This window comes from Pezoporus occidentalis, unplaced genomic scaffold (genome assembly GCF_034315485.1).
Source record: "Pezoporus occidentalis ecotype Australia unplaced genomic scaffold, CSIRO_AGI_Poc_V1 ctg259, whole genome shotgun sequence".
In the NCBI taxonomy this organism is placed as follows: Eukaryota; Metazoa; Chordata; class Aves; order Psittaciformes; family Psittacidae; genus Pezoporus; species Pezoporus occidentalis.
The window spans coordinates 551,511-568,107 of NW_026914491.1; the positions used below are offsets into that span (position 1 = coordinate 551,511).

Genomic DNA, 16,597 nt, shown 5'->3' on the forward strand with positions numbered 1-16,597 from the left:
CGGGGACCTGGGGCTGGTTTGGATGGTGATGGATCGATGAAGTCGCTCCCAGCCCAGCCAGGTCCCCCGAGGCTTTGGGACAGCGCGTTCCCAGTGAGTGGGGAGGCTGGGCAGGAGACACCACCCTCGCGTGTACTGGGGAGGGGGTAGGATGGGAGTGAGAACGGGAGACGGAGGCATTTAACCCCCATTAAACCCCCATTTAACCCCCCTTCAACCCCCAGGCAGGGCCTGGATGAGCCAGCAGCGGTGTGAGCAGGAGCATCCAGCCGGCAGCAGGATGCTGGCAGCAGAGCCGGGCTGCGGGCAGAGCTGTGCGGCGGCACCGGGAGGCTTTGCCATGGCACTGGCTGCTGTTGGCCCTGGAGCCTGGGCGAGCAGCCCAGTGCCTGGCTCTCTGCAGGACACAAGGACCACAGCGGGTGCTTCTCTTCGGGTTTATTAGCGTTAATATCGTTAGTCCCATGTCAACGAGAGCACACGCACAAAATGCCTGTTGCTGTCACCTGGCCAGGGCTGCAGCAGCGGCGCAGGGACAGGCAAACTGCCCGGCAGAGCGTGGTGGGATCAGTGCACCCCAGCCCACGTCTGTGCTCCCCATGGATGCTCCAAGCCTGGCTCCTGCCTGCGGGGAACCGCTGTTCCAGGAACTGCTTGTAGGGATAAGTGCACTTTAGGTGAGGGTTACTACACAGCTATTAGAGTATTAACAGACCTCGTAGCCATGAAGTCAGTGCTGCACCACGGTGGGGTGAGAAAAAGGACAGGAAACTGAAGGATGCTGGAGCAGCAGCAGACCCCACCTCCGAGCATGGGATGTCCCATCCAGCTGGTGATGGATACCTCAACCACTGCGCAGAAACAGCCCTGACTGGGACTGCTTACTTGGCATTTGCTTTAGCTGGACTCTCGGTGTGGTGGTTCTCCAGGTAAATGATCTGGGAGGGCTTTTCGGGGGGGCAACGTGGTCTTGGGCTCTGCAGGTCCCAGGACAAGGCCAGGCTCGGTGCCGGGGCGTCCTCGGTGGAGTTCTGCGAGTCGGAGTCTTCAGAGGAGAAGCTGCTCTGGCTGGAAACCTGGAAGTATTCTGCCCGCTTATGGGCGGATGGACCACGTGTGACAGCCCCGGGGGGCACGGCCGCGGGACACGGAGGGTCGGTGCCTGGAAGACGCGCCCGGGCCGGCGCGGTGAGGGGATGTCTCTGGAGGGCCCGGCTGCTGTGGGTGAGTCCTGCAGCGCCCGGGCAGGCTCCGCTCTCGGGTTTGGGGAGGGAGGTGTTGGCAGAGGCGCAGTGGTGAGAGGCAGGATCACCCTCCGGCCCCTGATGGCCGTGGGGCTGCGGGGAACTTGGCTCCGCAGCCAGTGAGGGGCTGGGAGCGCTGCTGGCCCGGGGCTGTCCTGTCCCGGCACCGGCCTCTGGTTGCTCCCCTGGCACCGCTGGCTCAGGAGCTCCCTCGCAAGGGGCAGCAGACCCCGAGCCGGGGCAGCTGAAGGAGCCTCCGTGCCCCTCGGCCTCAGCTCCCCAGGCCTCCTGCAGCTCTGCCAGCATCTCCTCCAGGACCTGCCGCGTCTCCTGGTACCGGTGCCGTGCCTCGGTCCAGGCTGCCAGCGCGGGGCTGCTCCGCATCCTGCGCACCTGAGCCTTCATCTCCTGCAGCTTCTCCAGGGCGAACTCCACCAACAGCTTCTGGAAGGAGCTCTGCAGGCCCTGCAGCGCCCGGCCCTCCTCGCGCTTCCCCCGCCCCGGGCACTGCCCGCAGCCCAGCTTCAGCCCCCTGATCTGGAACAGAAGGGAAGTGTGGCCATGCCCGGGCTGCGCCACGGCGCCGGCTCCCCCCGGAGCAGAGCCCGAGCTCCCACCTTGCTGGAGAAGCATCCGAGGTCCCGCAGCAGCTCCCGCTCCGCCTGGCGCCGTTCCACCTGCCTGTGGAAGCTCGTCAGCTTCGTCCGGAAAAGGGCCACGGCCGCCTGGAAGAGGTCTGCCTCTGGGAAAGCTGCGCCTTGGACCTCAGCTGCCTCCTGACACAGCACCAGGCCGTGCCGGTACTGAGCCTGCAGGGACAGGAGGAAAGAGCAAGCTCCATGTTCGGGAACGGCACTGACCCCACGATGGGATGGGCGAGCAGGATATGGTGAAGATCATTTGGTGGCACGACCAGGGCCGCACTGCAAACGTTTGTGGGCGAGAAGAAGCAAATAGAACCAGGCTCTCCAAAGCTCTGCTCTGTCCTGAGCGGAGCTCTGAGCTCTGTCCTTGAGCCTGAGCTCTGCTAGCCTCAGAATGCTCCAAGTGCATCGCCCTGTCCCGAGTGGAGTCACTTTGCCTCATCCTCCCTGCGGTGCATGCAGCCAGTGGGCTATGGGATGAACAAAAGCCTGGCACCACATTATCTGCTGTCTGATGGACACCCAGGCTCTGCGAGACGAAGGGGGCTGTGAAGGACAGAGCACAGCAGGGGCTGGGGACAGCAACCCCAGCCCAAAGCGCAACCAGGAGCCACACAGCTTCCCTCTCACTGGAACAAGGCTGCCCAAAGACCCTGGTAAAGTGGGGCCTGAAGACTGCAGCTTGACCTCCACCCGGCCAGCCTGGGCACAGCCGCGATTGCCAGAGCTGGGGGATTTGGGCTGATCCTATCCAGCTTTGTTACGACATTCAAATGTTTCTAATTTGGTGATGTCTGCCCAGCACCAGGCAGGGCCCGGAGCTGCCCCAGGGACTCGTGTTACAGAAAACCCTCTCGAACATACTGTTGCCTGGGCGAGGAACTCGTTGAACTGCTCGTCAGACCCCAGGAAGCTCTCGGGGCTCCACTCCTCAGCACCCATCTCCTGCAGCCGTGCCGCTGCCTCCCCGTCCAGCCACAGCCCCAGCTGCAAGAGAGAGCGGGGTCAGCAGCACCTCCCCTTCCTTCCCCACCGGAGCATCCCGCCCCGCTCGCCTCTAGTGAAAATCAAAGCTCGGGCAATCCTGTTGCTCTCCGGGCTTCCTTCACCAGCAAACCCCAGGGAAACGCGCCTGAAGTGCTCAGCTGCGGGAGCACCGCAGAGGACAATGCATCCCGCTGCACCCAGAGCAGGACCACCTCACCTTGCTGAACTCAGCCTCCAGCTCCCGCACCTTCCGGAGGAACTCCAGGCGCTCCAGGGAGCTGTTGGACTGGAACACCAGGTCATGAAGCTCTTCCTCCAGCTGATTGTACAGCGCCTCGGCCGACTCCATGCTGGTCCTGGTGGTTGGGGACGAGGGGGGCCATCAGTGCTGGGTGCTGCCAGGCGAGCTGCGGCAGCTCCCGGTGGGCAGGACTGGATGGGGCAGCGCCCGGGAGCGGGCATGTGGCCATGCGGAAAGCGGGGATCAGATGTGCAATGACCCAGCACGTGCAGATGGAGAGATGCGGGCAGGTGCCTGCGTTGGGAGCCAACCATGGATCTCCTGCCACGCATATCCCTGGAGCCCACCTAGGACGTGAGGACACTCCCAGCTGTGTGCTGGGCAGCATCTCCAGCGCCGCACGCCAGGAGCACCTTTCGCGTGCCGACATCTCCCCATCCACGGAGCAAGGTGAAGGTTGGGGAACGTGGGACGGGAAAGCGTTGGCTTCCCGTGCCCCCGGGGAGAGGAGGGAGCAGGAGCACGGGATTCACGCTGCCGGCATGGACGGGCTGCGGGCGCGAGCGGCACCGCCGGGGCCGGGCCCCATCTAGCGGCTGTGCCTGAGAGCAGCCCGCGGGAGCCGCTGCGGGCCCCGACACGAGCCTGCAGGGCAGGAGGGAGCCCGGGCGTGCTGGGAGGAAGCCGGAGCTCCTGCGGACACGGGGTTCCTGCGGCGGTGGCTCTGCAGCCAGGAGGCAGCCGGGGGTCCCCGGTGCTGGCCGCTCTCCGAGGTGAACCCATCCCGTCCTACCTGACGTGGGCCGAGGTGCGGAGCCGGGCGGCCTCCCTGCGCAGCCTGGCCAGCACGGCCCCCCCCTCGCGCTGCACCCACACCAGCGGCGCATCGCTCAGCACCCTCCGCATCAGCTCCCGGTGCCTCCCGATGCAGGCGCCCGCATCCTGCAAGGGAAGGTTGGGCACGCTCTCACCTGGGGTGCAGCAGCTCCCATCGCATGCAGGGACCAGCCAAGGGGGCAGGGACAGCCCCATGGCTGGTCAGGGAGCGGCTGCACCGAGTTTTGAGCAACCGTGGTGAAATGTGGCTCTGTTGGACTACAGATGGGCACTGCAACCTGCAGTGCTGCATCCCGCCGTTACCTGCGTCCCCTCCTTTACCTGTGTCACCACCAGCGTGTTGCCACTCTGCAGCTCCTGGATGCAGCTCCGCAGCAGCTCCGATGCCCGCCGGAGGCTGGCCGTGAAGGGATGCAGTTTCTGTGGGTGGACACACAGCAGGTCAGTGGGGTGGGCAGGGGGGCAGGAGGGCAGCCTGCCTGTGAGGAGGAGAAGGAGCGGTGCCAGGCCAGAGCAGGGAATGCCGTGGGGCACTGGGTTAAATCTGAGGAAGGGAGCGTGGAGGTGGATGGGCAGTTGCAGGCAGGAGCAGGCAGGAGGGGGCTGCCCTCCTGCACTCAGAGCTCTCTCCTGGGCTTTCCCATTGATTTTCGGGGATGTGCGACATGGAAGCGGTGGCGGGGGTGAGAGGTGGGGAGGAGAGGTGGGGAAAGGGGCACTGCAGGGAGGTGAGGCTGTGGCTCATGGCGTGGAAACAGACACCTGGAAGAACTGCACCCACTCGCCGTGGCTGTAGGGGAAGGCACCGTCCAGCTCCGGTGTCAGCTGGGAGCTGTCGACGAAGCGGCCCAGAGCCTTCAGCGACGGCAGCGACTCCACCTGCGGGCACGGGGCGGGTGAGCGCTGCGGGACCGACACAGGGACACCCCCAGGGAGAGCCTGGAGCAGGGGCACAGCCCCTCCTGCCCTGAGCACCCTGTCCTGGTAACCAGCGGGTTGGCCCTGGGAGCACCACGTGTGACAGCTCCACTCGGAGCATCCCCCGGCCTCCCCATCGTGTTTGAATGCACGGGAGATCACTGGACCACAATGACCTGCCACGACAGCGCAGCTAGGTGATCACTAATATTGCACATTAACCCGAGCAGCACGAAAGGAATAAACCCAAGTTTAGGTTTATTATCCCAGTGCCCGTGTCCAGGCGCTGGAGGTAACAGGGAAGGCGCTGGCTGCCCTGGGACAGCTTTTGCCTGCTGCAAGCCCAGGGACCCCCATGGAGGGACAAGCCCCACTGAGGTGCTGCTCTGCCTGGGGTTCCCCAGCTGGGAACTGGGGCCTCCAGGTAAAGGGCACAGAGGATCCCCTGTGGCAGGAGGCTCCGCTCACCCTCGCTCTGCTCTTCCCACAGGAGACAACGTGGGGACAGGAGGAGGGGGCAGGGACAGGCTCACCTGCACCCCGGGCAGCTTCTCGCGGTGCGTGACCAGCTCCTTCTCGGCCAGCAGCAGCACGGTGTGGATGCAGCCCGGTGAGATGCTCTGCGGGGAGGAGTCACCACCCCAAATGGCAAACCCCGTGGTGCAGCCCTCGGGGCTGCCCAGCTCAGCTGGGGCTGGTGAGTCAGTTACAAAGGAAGAGGCTCCTGAGCTCACTGGTGTGGGGAACAGAAATGAGTCGCTCGGGCCGTAACCCTGTCCCAGCCACCAGCTCCCTGGCAGAAAGGACCCACGGAAAGAGCCTTGTGAGCAAAGCCTTTTGCTTGCACCAGCGGTGCTTCTGCACGCAGAGAGCACTGGGGCTGGTGTGGGATTCACTGGGCAGGCTGCAGCCAAGCCCTGAGCACACAGAGGCAAAGGGTGCCCTGGCAGGGAGGACCCACAGCCCCAAGACAGCACAGGCCCCCCCAGCAGCACTGGCTCCCAGGCACGGACCCCCCACCCCAGCACATCTGTGCGTGGGGGTGTGGAGCATGGAGTACCTGGGCAGAGCGGAGGGCAGAGAACAGGACAGGAGCAGGCGGCTGCTTCCTGGCATCCACCACGACGGTCAGCCCGGCGTCCTTCGTGTCTTGCCTGGCAAGGGGAGACAAAGCAGGAGGCAGCACACGAAGTCCTCAGGTAGGACCCACTCCAAGCCCGGTCCCATGGCTCTAGGCAGGCAGGAACCGGCAGCCACAAGCAATGGCCTTTTCCCTGTGGGATGCCTGAGGCGAGGGCAGGGCCAGACCTCATAGAGGCAGGGTACAGGGTCCCCGCGGGTGGCTGCAGGAGGGGCTCTGTGGACATGCCGGCTGCTGGGCATCCAGCCCTGCTTGGCCAGGGGCTGCCTGGGACCCTGAGCCGGGGAGCAGGCGGGGGGCCCATGGCAGCTCCCCCAGCCCTTACCTGGCGATGGAGCAGAGGTAGAGGATGAGCGTCCCCAGCTCAGCGGCCGAGCACCACGCGGCCCCCCAGGCGCTGCCGCCGGTGGTCACCTGGAGCAGGGCCCTGCCCTGCCTGTCCGAGCTGCCTGCAGGGAAAGGGGTGCGTGACCCCCCGGAGCCGCTGCGGGCTCCAGCCCCAGGGGCCGGGGCTGCCCATGGCTGCAGGAGCGGGCTCTGCCCTGTCTGGGCTCGGGGGCTCAGCAGCGGCCCCCGCACCCCAGCCCTCCGGAGGGCTCTCGGCAGGAACCAGCCCTGGAAATGGCAGGGCAGAGCTGCCTGTGTGCTGCTCCCGAAGGAAACGGTTTTGTCACCGTTCTGCAGCTCTTGGGAAGAAGGAGAAGCCAAATGTTTAGTGCTTGGCAGCTAAAGCTGAGCGGCTTCACTGGTGAGGAATGGTGTGGGAGGGCTCGGTGCAGCTGGGGATGGGGCAGCTGCTCCGAGCAGGCTGCTTGTTTTTATGGTTCTCATTCTTTTTGCCCAGATGAAAGAAAATTTCCCCCTGCTCCAGCAGAGCCCCAGGACCTCCCTCCAGCAGCTCAGTGCTCTCCCTCTGGAGCCCAATCCCGACATCCGCGGGTCGCGGCGCTGGTGATACCTGGCAGGCACACGATGCCCGAGTGCAGCAGCCCCGTGTGCAGGTCCTGCCAGGCCGGCGGCTCCAAGCCCACAGTGCTGGTGCTGGTGCTGGGCATGGAGGGTCCATTCTTACAGCCGGAGCTTTCCATGGGTCGTTCCTCCGCAGGGGCAGGGGCTGCCACATCCGAACCTGCCCATGGGGACAGAGGAGAGGAGCTGATAATGTGCAACGAGGCAGGGGAATGCAAACCCCCTGCACAGGTCCCACAGCCCTGCTCGGCCGGTACCTTTCCCGCCTGCCTTGGCTCTGCCCATCCTGGGCGAGTAGATGGCAGACATCTTCCTCCAGGCCCCTTCCTGCTGGCTGCCGGCTCTTTCATCCCCAGGGGCCGCCCCGAGCCGGGGCCCCTTCAGGAAGGAGAACTTGTGGCCGGAGCCCTGGGGCAGCCGGGGGCTGCTCTGCCGCGCCCCTGCCTGGGCTCGGGGGGTGAGGAGCGTGGGGCTGCCGGCCCCCATCCCGCGCTGCGCGGGGCTCTCACGGGGAGCAGCGGGGGGCGGCTCGGGGCCGGGGCCGTCCGGCTCCTCCAGGATGGCAGCCATCAGCCCGGCGCCGAAGCTCACCGGGTTCTGCAGCGCCGCCAGGTACGAGTCGCGGTGGCGGCACCGTGGCCCGTGTGGCCCCGGCTCCCGGCTCAGCTCCTGCCCCAGGCACGGGGTGCAGGGACCCTCCTCCGAGCTCGGTGTCGCCCCGCAGGGACCCCCGTTCACACAGCGGAGCGCAGCCTTGTTCCCGGCACCCGCCGGCAGGGACCTGGCCAGGAGGCCCATCTGCTCCGGGGACAGCTCCAGCAGGTCCACGTACTCCCCCTCCAGGTTCTGGCTGATGATCTCGCAGAGGCTGGGCATGGCCAGCGCGCTCGGCTTCTTCCGCAGCCCAGCCTGGTCCACCTTGATCAGTCCCGGGTATTTTCCCTGGCTCGACTTCCGAGAGGTGCCCTTGCAGCCCGGGATGGTGCCCACAACGTTGCTATAGGGCCCGGGGATGCCTGCCTTGCCGTGGGGCACGGGCACGCTGGGTGTTGCTGACTCGACTGCAGCTTCAGAAGCAGGGTCATGCTGGGTGTCCACAGACATCCCATCAGCGGCAGCCTTGGGCTTGTCGATGAACTCCGGTGTGGCAATGCTGCTCCACGGCAGCGGGGCGATGCCATTCTCAGTGGCCACCAGGCAGGTTTGCAGGGGGGCTCCGGCCCGGCCGCCGTTGATCTCCTCCAGCCACTCGTTGGTGAAGAGCAGCGCGTAGGCAGCCTCGGGGACCGGCATCTCCTCCACCGTGCACAGGTCCTGGGAGAGGTGCTTGAGGACGATGCGCGCCGAGTGCTCCTCGCACGGCTCTGCCTGCAGGTAGAAGTCCCCAGGGCGCAGCAGGAGCGGGTTGAGCGGCGCGAGGTGCACGACCACCTTCTCGTGCAGACACAAGGGCCAGCCTTCATGGAGAAAGATGCAGTTAAAGTAGGGAGCCTGGGAGGGAGGAAGAACACAGCGCGTGAGCGAGAGCCCCCACCAGCTCCAGACCCTCCCAGCCAGCCCCATGCACTCTCACTACCCAGCTCTGCAGTTCCATGGTGGGGATTGATGAGCCCCATGACCCAATGGGATATCCCTAGGCTGAGCCATAGCAGAGCCCTGCAAGCCCACCCGCTGCTGTGTGCTCCCCATGTGCTAACAGAGGTGAAACCTCTGTCAGAGCCTCTCCAGAGACAAGACAAGGTGACCCCCCAGTCCCTCTGCCCCTATTGCAGGAACTGCATGTGCCAGGCTCAGTGCTGGAGCCCTCCCAGGGAGCTGGATGCACCGTGGTCCCCTTTAGGGAGGGGATGGGGACAGGAGGGGAGATGCAGAGGGAGTGCACAGGCTTACGCAGGCTGCCTGCCGGACGTGCTCGAAGAGGCGCTTGGCTGGGATGAGGAACTGGAGCAGGCAGCAGAGCCCATCACCCTGGTAGCTGGTCTCCAGCAGCCGGAAGACTTGCCCCAGCACCGTGGGGGCCGTGGCGTCGAAGGGCGGGTAGAGGGCCTGGAGGGCGCCCTGCACCGCTGCATCCAGGGAGCCGGCATCCTGCGGGAGGAAAGTGTCACCGGTGGGGACAGCAGCCCCGCAATGGGGCACTGACCCCACACATCCCATGCCCACCATCCCGTGTGCTGTGCCTCGGCCGGGTCCCTCTGTGCCCACACCGGCAACGTGCTGAGCTCGGGGGCTCCAAACCTTCCTGTGCTGGAAGCTGGGAATGATCCGGGCACGGAGCACCCCAAGCACTGCACAGCCCAGGGGCAGGAGCACGGCCGGGTCTGGTTCCCAGCGCCGGGCTGTGGTTTAAGGAGCCTGAGAAAGGAGCTTGGGAATGGGGCCATGCGGAGGCGGAGGAGCTGCAGCAGCCAAGGGGTTAAGCTGAGCCAGACGCAGAGCAGAGCTTGGGGATGTGCCGGGCTCAGCAGCGCTGCAGGAATGCAGCAGATGGGAGGAAGGACAAACATGGGAAGATGGATTGGGTGTTTTGGTTCACTCTCATCACTGAATTCACTGAACTCTACATCGATCCTCCAGGCTTTTTCTGGGAATCGCTCTGCTGGGTCACAGCCCCCTCCCTGCGCTTCCAGACTGGGATGAGGATGAGGACACTGCTTTGTGCCATGTGTAAACTGGGGGCTCCAAGTTGGCTCTCCCAGCCCTGCAGGAGACATTGGCCGTGCAGACCCGGCTGGCGCAGCCAATGCGTGGAGGAGCCATCAGCCAGCTCCTGTTAAACCCCAGCATCACTGCAGGCAGTGCCGGGTGACTGCAGACAGACACGGCTGCTGAAACGAGCCACGGGACACACAGGGGCTCCTCCAGCTCCTTGGCCAGTATCTCTGCAGGAGAGGCTCCAACACACAAAACTGCTGTGCCGGTGCTGGGGGCTGGAAGTGGAGCTGCAGCAGGAGAGGTGCAGGTCTGTGTGGAGCAGGGTCAGGCCCAGCCTGGCTGAATGCGGATCTGCCCCTCTGCAGTGGGCCACCAGTCCTCCTCCTCCTGCAGAGCACAATGTGGTACCTCTGCCTGTTGAGTACCAGGGAGCCACCAGCCCTGCCGCTGGCTGCAGTCACAGCACAGCCGAGCCCATCTCCTGGGGTGGGCTCTGGATTTAACAGCGGAGGACAGCTCGCTGTCATCCCTGCACTCTGGGGTGGGAAGGTGGGATGAGCTGAAGGTGGGGTGAGCTAAAGGTGAGCATTAGTTTCAGGCAGCTAATCCTTGGCCTGTGAGCCCATACAGAGATAGTGACCTTGGTTAATTCAGCTTAATTAGCTTTAATGCGCTTTAGCTAAAGCACTTTGCAGTCATGCTCTGGATAATTCTTGACTTTGTGTCCACACAGGAATCTCCTGCCCTTGGGCCTGGTGGGAGAGCAGGAGAGCAAGTCCCTTCTCAGGGCCATGGGCTCTAAGTGGACGCCCCTGCCAGGCTGGTGGCTGTTGGACCATTGGTCTTCTCATGCTTGCTCTTGCCTTGTGCAGCTCCCAGGAGGGACTGGAGCCTGGCTCTGGAACAGCCCCACCGCAGGGTAAAGCCCAGCTCCCAGCTCTGCCTCTACAGGGTCACCATCCGCAGCGACCCATCCAGCTCCTAATGCTGCCCAGAGAGATGAGCCAGCTCTGCGCCCTGCCCAGGGTCACCCATACACAGCCCTGGCACACACAGAACCAGCTCTCTTGAAACCAAACTCGTGGCACTGATAAAGCAAGTAAAACCAGAAGGAAAAGCCAGGAACTCTGCTCAGGGCAGGCTGCACCACGGGGTGATGGGCAGCCCCAAACCCGGCCATTCCCTGGCTCAGCCATGGTCTGGTGGGGCAAAGGCACATACTTCCAGCTGCTCCAACCCACTGCCATCATCTCTGGTGACACTGGCCCCTCAAACCCTGAGCAGCCTCCCTGGCCTCAGCACATGCATCCCAGCTCCCTGGTCCCCTGCCTTGGGTAAAGTGAACTTGGGGTGCCTGGGGAGGGGCAGCCCCACTGCAGGGGAAAAAGGATCTTCCCAACCATCACCAGAACCCCACAGCATGCGGAGGATGGATCCACTGAGTCAACAAAGCCGCTTCCTTGTCCGTGGAACAAAACCACCCAGGACTTCATCCAGCAGCGGGGAGCTGCGGGCTGATGGAGGCTCCAGACACAGCCTGGGTTGTGCTGGGGAAGTTTGGCCTGGAATGCCTAGGAATGTTCCCTGAGTGTCACAAAGCACTTCACCACAGCGGGAGGCTTGAGGGGCAACCACGGTGGGAGATGCCAGGCCCCGGCCTGCCAGGGAGTGCTGGAAACCCAGACCAACCAGAACAACCATCAGCCCAGGTCCCTCCACCAGCTGCGGGTGAGCGTGGAACCGAAACAAAAGGCATTAGGGAGCATAAGGAGATTTACATTTGCAAAGCCATTTCCATTTTAATAAGCCAAAGTGCTGTTAAATAGAGATTGATATTTCTCCCCAAATACCCATATTTTTAAAGTGGTTTACACCAACAAGGCCAGCCGAGCTTTGGTGTTCTGGTGCTGGAAAGTTGCTTAACTCATACATGGGGTGACTCAGCTCCATCCCCCTTCTCCCTCCTCTCAGGAAGGAGCGAGGTTTGAGTGTTGAGACCAGCTCTGAATAACAATTCCTCTGGCTCTCCCACAGCTCTCACTGGCAGCAACTTTGGCAGCGCACGATGCAGACAGTGAATGCTATCGACCCCCCGAGCCCAGCACAGCATCGCCCATGAACCCACAGCAATGGGGACAAACAAGCCCTGGGACCCACTGAGCATCCTGTACCTGCACATCGGGCATGATTCACGCGGTAGCACCTGCTTCTTGCACCCCATTCCCCAGCCAGACTTCACAGGGGTGTTCAAGCATCCCGGGATGCCACCCGCATGCGCCCTGCCCCAATGGCCCCATAGCTCAGGAGAGGCCATGGCCCATGGGTGCCCGTGGATGCTCACAGGGTCCCGTGGGCTCTCGCAGGGCAGGGCAAGGGGAAGGATAGGAAAAGAGAAGGAATTACCATGTTGGGTGGGAAGTGGCGGAGGGGCCTGGCACCAGCCGTCCCCTCCCTGGTCCTCGCCGGGGCCGAGCGCTGACCCCAGCCCGGTGTCCCCCGGCCCGGTGCTGCCGCTCGCCGCTCCCCCGGCGGCTCCTCCCGCGCTGCGGGCGGGGACGGGCAGCCCCGGTCCCCCCTCCCCGGCCCCCCCGGCCCAGGCCGGCTCCGGCCGCGCCCCTTCTGGGGGAAAAAAGAAGGGAAAAAAAGAAAAAGAAAAGGCGCAGAAAGCGCGAGAGCGGCGGGGCGGAGCGGGGGAGGGGCTGCCCCGGCCCGGGGGGACCGAGGAGCACAACCGAGGAGGCGGCTCCTCCTGGGGACCCCCCCGGACCCCGCCGGTGGCCCCGGGCGGGATGGGGCGGGAGCCGCTGCGGCTCCGTCCCCCCGGTCGGATCGGGGAGCGGGGGGGATGTGTAGGACCCCCGGGGGGGGGCAGCTCCGGCTCCCGGGATCCTTCCCAGCACCGGGAGGAGCACAGGGCTGCGTGTGCGTGAGTGTGCGCACACAACCGGGCGTGCAGCGCTCGGCGGGTACCTCTCGTTAAACAAACACAGGCCGGTGCTGATGGGAACCATCGGGGCTGGTCTGTGTTCAAATCACAGCTCGCAGCTCGCGTTTCGCAGTTGGCCCAAAGCGCAGCTGATTAAAAGTGGCTCTGACGGCTTTTTGGGCTGTTCCAGCATGGAAAGTACCTACTCGGAGGCAGAATGGTGTGATTTAGCAGCCAGAAGTTGTACAAAAACAACCAGCGCACGAGCCAAAGCCACAGATTTGGTCTATCCCAGTGCAAAGTGCCGCTGCTCGCACAGCTTGGGCTGGACGCTCCCCCTGTCATGACTGGGTCTGGGATGGGACCAGGGATGGGTGGGATGGCCACAGCATGGCCCGCTGGGGCAGTCTGGATAAGGAACGTTTGTCCAGGGAGCAGCGAGCAGCCAAAGGACAGGCTGTGCAAACACGGCGAGACAGGAGGAGGTCCAGCTGCGCTGCTGGCTCAGCCGGACAGAGCACGGCGCCAGCACCCTGCGATTGCTTCCCATTTCCTTGGGAGCCAGTGGAGCCCAGTGCTCGCCCCCCAGGTCACGAGTGCTCCAGGGCTCAGGCACGGTGCCGGTGGGAGCCATGGGAGCAGGGCTGCAGCCCACCACCAGCTCCGACCCACAGGCACTGCTCAGCCCCTTGGCTCAAACCCGGTCCAAGCTGCCTGCCTGGGACCCCTAATGCAAACTGGGGCTGCATGGGCCAGCTTCTCCCTCCCTACCAGTGACCAATTGCTCCTTTAACTGTAATTCACTTACTCTGCTTCAGCCTTTATATTCCCTGAGAGGAGCATGGGCTTCTGCTGCCCTTTCTCATTCGCGTGGCCACTGGAGAAATGAGCCCAAGAACTTGCCCTGTCTTGTGCCCCTCTGCTGGGCACTGGGGCTGGGTGAGGAGGCTGTGGACGGAGGAAGGCAGTGTGACTGGCCAGGTCCAGCACCGGCAGATAGGGTCCCTCTGCAGCACTGGTGAGTAGGAGGGATAGGATGTGAACCTGAGCCCCAGGGACCACATCACCCTGGCACTGTGTGTGCCTGATGGCAGCAGGTCCCTGCCTGCACCACGGGGTGGCTTGTTTGGGCTGTGCTTGATTGAGGAACACTGCAGATGCACCCGGTGTGGCTGGGTCCTGCTCTGCATCCCTGCAGCACCCCAAAGCAGCTCCTCCTGCCACCCAGACACAGCAAAGCCTGGAGGTGGGATCAGTGTGCTGGGGACTGAGCTCTCCCTAGCAAAAGGCAGAGCTGCTGTGGGCCTCCAGGGCCCTGACCCCATGAGCTCACCCTCTTCTGCTCCCTTTCTCCATGTCCTGTTTGTCCCGAGCAGCTGCAGGGACAGACCGCATGTGGCCTCGTGCCCTGCCCCTCCGCGGGCACAGAGCCACCATTGAGATCCCCCCGGCTCTGCCCGAGGTCACCATTCCTGCATTTTTATTTTTACGTTGCTGCAGATCCCCCCCCCCCCGCATCCTCTTTTGTCTCCCACGAGGCTCCCAGAGCCGTCCTCGTGTCACGAGCTGCGTGAGGAGCCCGCCTGTCTGGGCTTGACGGCAGCCCTCGGTGGGGGGGACAAGACACAGCGGCTGCGGCGCCGGCCCCGGGGGTACCCCGGGATGTCGGGGTGGAGGCAGGGTGCCGAGCCCGGCACTGGGGATGGACCCTGGCGCTGGGCTCCCGCTGGGACCTCGTGGCTGCGCCCTCATCTGCCTGTGCCTCGCTGAGCTCTCGGGGCCGGGGCGTTCCCGGCTGCCTGGTCCCGATGCAGGGGTCAGGGCTGGCGTCAGCAGCGACCCCGCGCTGGCTCGGAGCCCTCGGGGCCGGGTCACGGTGATCCCGCAGCTGGGAAAACATCAGCGGCGGCCCCGGCTGCGCTCGGATGCTGCTGGATCAAAGGGTGCCGGGAGCCCGCAGGTGATGCGGCCCCGCGGGGCTGGCAGCGATCCCGGTGCTGACGGGACCCCACCGAGCTCTGGGGGCAGTCCCCGCGGTGTGGGGACAGCCCCAGAACAGACCACAGGGCAGGGCCCGGTTCTGTGCCTGGCACTGAGCTCGTCCTGGCTAGCAATGGGGCAGGGGAGGTTTTATCTCTCGCTGTGGACTTCTCTTTTCCAGGGTGTCCCCCCCCCAGCCCGGTCACTCTCACTTTCCTTGCCCAGGCCCCAGGTTTTCCCCTGCGGTGTTTGCCAGCCCCAGGCCGCAGCGATGCCACCAGCACCCGCTGCCCGGTCCCTGGGGAATTCCCAGGCCAGCTGTGGCACCGCAGGAAGCGGATGTGGCTGCTTTCCTTCCCGAAGGCCGGTGCACCCATTGCCAACCCTTGCCGGGTGCTCACGTGAGGAGCTCGAGGCGGTGAGCTCAGGGGACCTGCACTGGCAATGGGGCAGAGCCCCAGCACAGGGTGCAGCGTGGTTTGGGCCATTGCATCACACCAGAGATGCGGAAAGAGCTGTGGACAGCATCAGGAACTGCCCGCACATGCCAAGGAGCGTGTGGGGCTGGAGCGAGCCCTGACCTGGGGATGGGGACAGCAGAGCGGGTCCTGGCCTGCAGCCGGGGCAGGGGACAGCCAGTGGCACACGAGAGGAGCATCCTGTAGCTCCCTGCCCTCGCTCCCACCTGATGGTCCTTTCCTGCACACACAGCTCAGCAGCCCCCAGCCCAGCTCATGCTCAGCTCTCTGCTCACAAAGCACTCTCATGTCCAGCCTGTGCAGCGAGCATTAGATGTGGCTTTGGCTGCTCCTATCCAACCACAGGAGCATTTGCTCAGGGTCTGTGCTCCTTGAAGGGGTTTTTGGTTCACTTTAAAAATCTCGGACCCAGAAGGAGACTTTCTGGTTTTGCTTCCTCTGTGCCGCTGCCTATAAAATTTCATTTCTCCTCATGGAAGAGGCTCTGGTTCCTCAATGCTCATCCCGAATGTCAACAGTTTTGAGATGTGCCACGGACAGGAGGGCTTGAGCAATAGCTGCGTTTCACAAGCGCTTGGTTCAGGGATGTTTCCTCCGGCAGCCAGAACTTCCCTGGATGCAGCACAAGATCTGCCCGCATCAGCGGCCGTGGGCTTCCTCTGCCTGCTCCCGCCACCTCCCCAACGGGAAATGAAAGTCACTTAAATCATTTCTTCACTCAGCTCCATCCCACAGCCCGTGTGAGGGTCCAGCCAGCCTGGATCTCCCTGCTGGAGACCCCAAGGGTGCCCCCCTACCCCTGCCTGCCCCCAGCTCCTGCCCTCATCCCCAGCCCAAGAGCTGTGACATGTCAGGGCCCCGCAAGTTTTGCCGTTGGGATGTGATCCTGGTGGGCTGGATGTGTCCTCCTGTGCACGGCTGCCCTGTGCTGGGCACCCTCATGGTTTGGTTGCCCCCCATGGCCAGCCCTTTCACAGCCTTGCTGGGTGTGGGGGGACTCCAGGGTCTGCCCATATGCGATGAGAAACCATAACTCTCTTCCTTCAGCCCTTGCTGTGCCCCAGCGCTGCTCTGGTTACACCGGAGCCTTTGGTGGGTCTGTGCTGACAGCAGCAGCTCGAGCCCAGGGCAGACCCGAGCTCTGTGGTGTGGAGTGAGGAGGCAGCAGGGTTGGCGGATGGCCCGGGGGCCGTTCCCAGCCTTTGCTTGGCAGAGGCAGAGCAGAGCAGGCAGCGAGAACACAGCCGCGTCAGCCAAACCCTGCCCGCAGCAGGGCTGCACCCCACGGGGAGCTGGACACCGAGCTCTTGCCTCCCGGATTTCCCTGCCTGTGAGGAGAGGCACCGCGCACGCTGCCGGTGTTCCATGCCGTGCCGTATCGTGCCGTGCCGTATCATGCCATGCTGTGCCACGTTGTGCCGTGCCACAGGCACGGGTGCCAGCAGTGCAGAGGAGCCGGGCGGTGGCCAAGCAGGAAGCTGTGGGGCTCCGGGGCCGTCCCGCACCGGCTGTGGCAGCGGCTCCGCCGCCTCCCTCAGCCCCGGTTCCCGTTTTGGCAGGGGTATAAAGGCAGCGC

General features: G+C 64.3%; 1 protein-coding gene and 1 long non-coding RNA gene across 5 annotated transcripts; one reads left to right on the plus strand and one right to left on the minus strand.

Annotated features, from left to right (window-relative positions):
- Positions 1-423: 423 nt before the first annotated feature.
- Positions 424-12,404, minus strand: KIAA1755 (KIAA1755 ortholog). 4 transcript variants are annotated; one of them, XM_062623813.1, is made up of 14 exons: positions 12,040-12,404; positions 8,872-9,069; positions 7,239-8,472; positions 6,971-7,141; positions 6,338-6,461; positions 5,932-6,025; positions 5,405-5,491; positions 4,716-4,832; positions 4,275-4,373; positions 3,910-4,058; positions 3,093-3,231; positions 2,753-2,875; positions 1,862-2,053; positions 424-1,781 (listed from the first exon to the last, which is right to left on the minus strand). In XM_062623813.1, exons 1-14 carry the CDS (start codon positions 12,040-12,042, stop codon positions 882-884), a joined length of 3,630 nt encoding a protein of 1,209 aa, XP_062479797.1. In that variant the 5' UTR covers positions 12,043-12,404; the 3' UTR covers positions 424-881. The 4 variants fall into 4 exon arrangements, with proteins under 4 accessions (XP_062479797.1, XP_062479798.1, XP_062479796.1 ...); XM_062623814.1 differs by lacking the exon at positions 12,040-12,404 and adding an exon at positions 9,145-9,973; XM_062623812.1 differs by lacking the exon at positions 12,040-12,404 and having other exon boundaries at positions 8,872-9,974.
- On the plus strand, positions 4,152-10,714 carry LOC134166296 (uncharacterized). The gene is made up of 3 exons (XR_009965819.1): positions 4,152-4,394; positions 5,362-5,568; positions 10,370-10,714. It is a non-coding gene; the product is annotated as an uncharacterized LOC134166296 (long non-coding RNA).
- Positions 12,405-16,597: the final 4,193 nt, after the last annotated feature.

Excerpts from the sequence above, each read along its gene's own strand:
- KIAA1755 (XM_062623812.1), bottom strand. The coding sequence starts at position 9,147 with ATGGTGGGCATGGGATGTGTGGGGTCAGTGCCCCATTGCGGGGCTGCT. Across the intron at positions 4,059-4,274 it reads ACACGCTGGTGGTGACACAG|GATGCGGGCGCCTGCATCGG; the intron begins GTAAAGGAGGGG and ends CTTCCCTTGCAG. Across the intron at positions 2,054-2,752 it reads AGTTCCTCGCCCAGGCAACA|GCTCAGTACCGGCACGGCCT; the intron begins GTATGTTCGAGA and ends CTGTCCCTGCAG.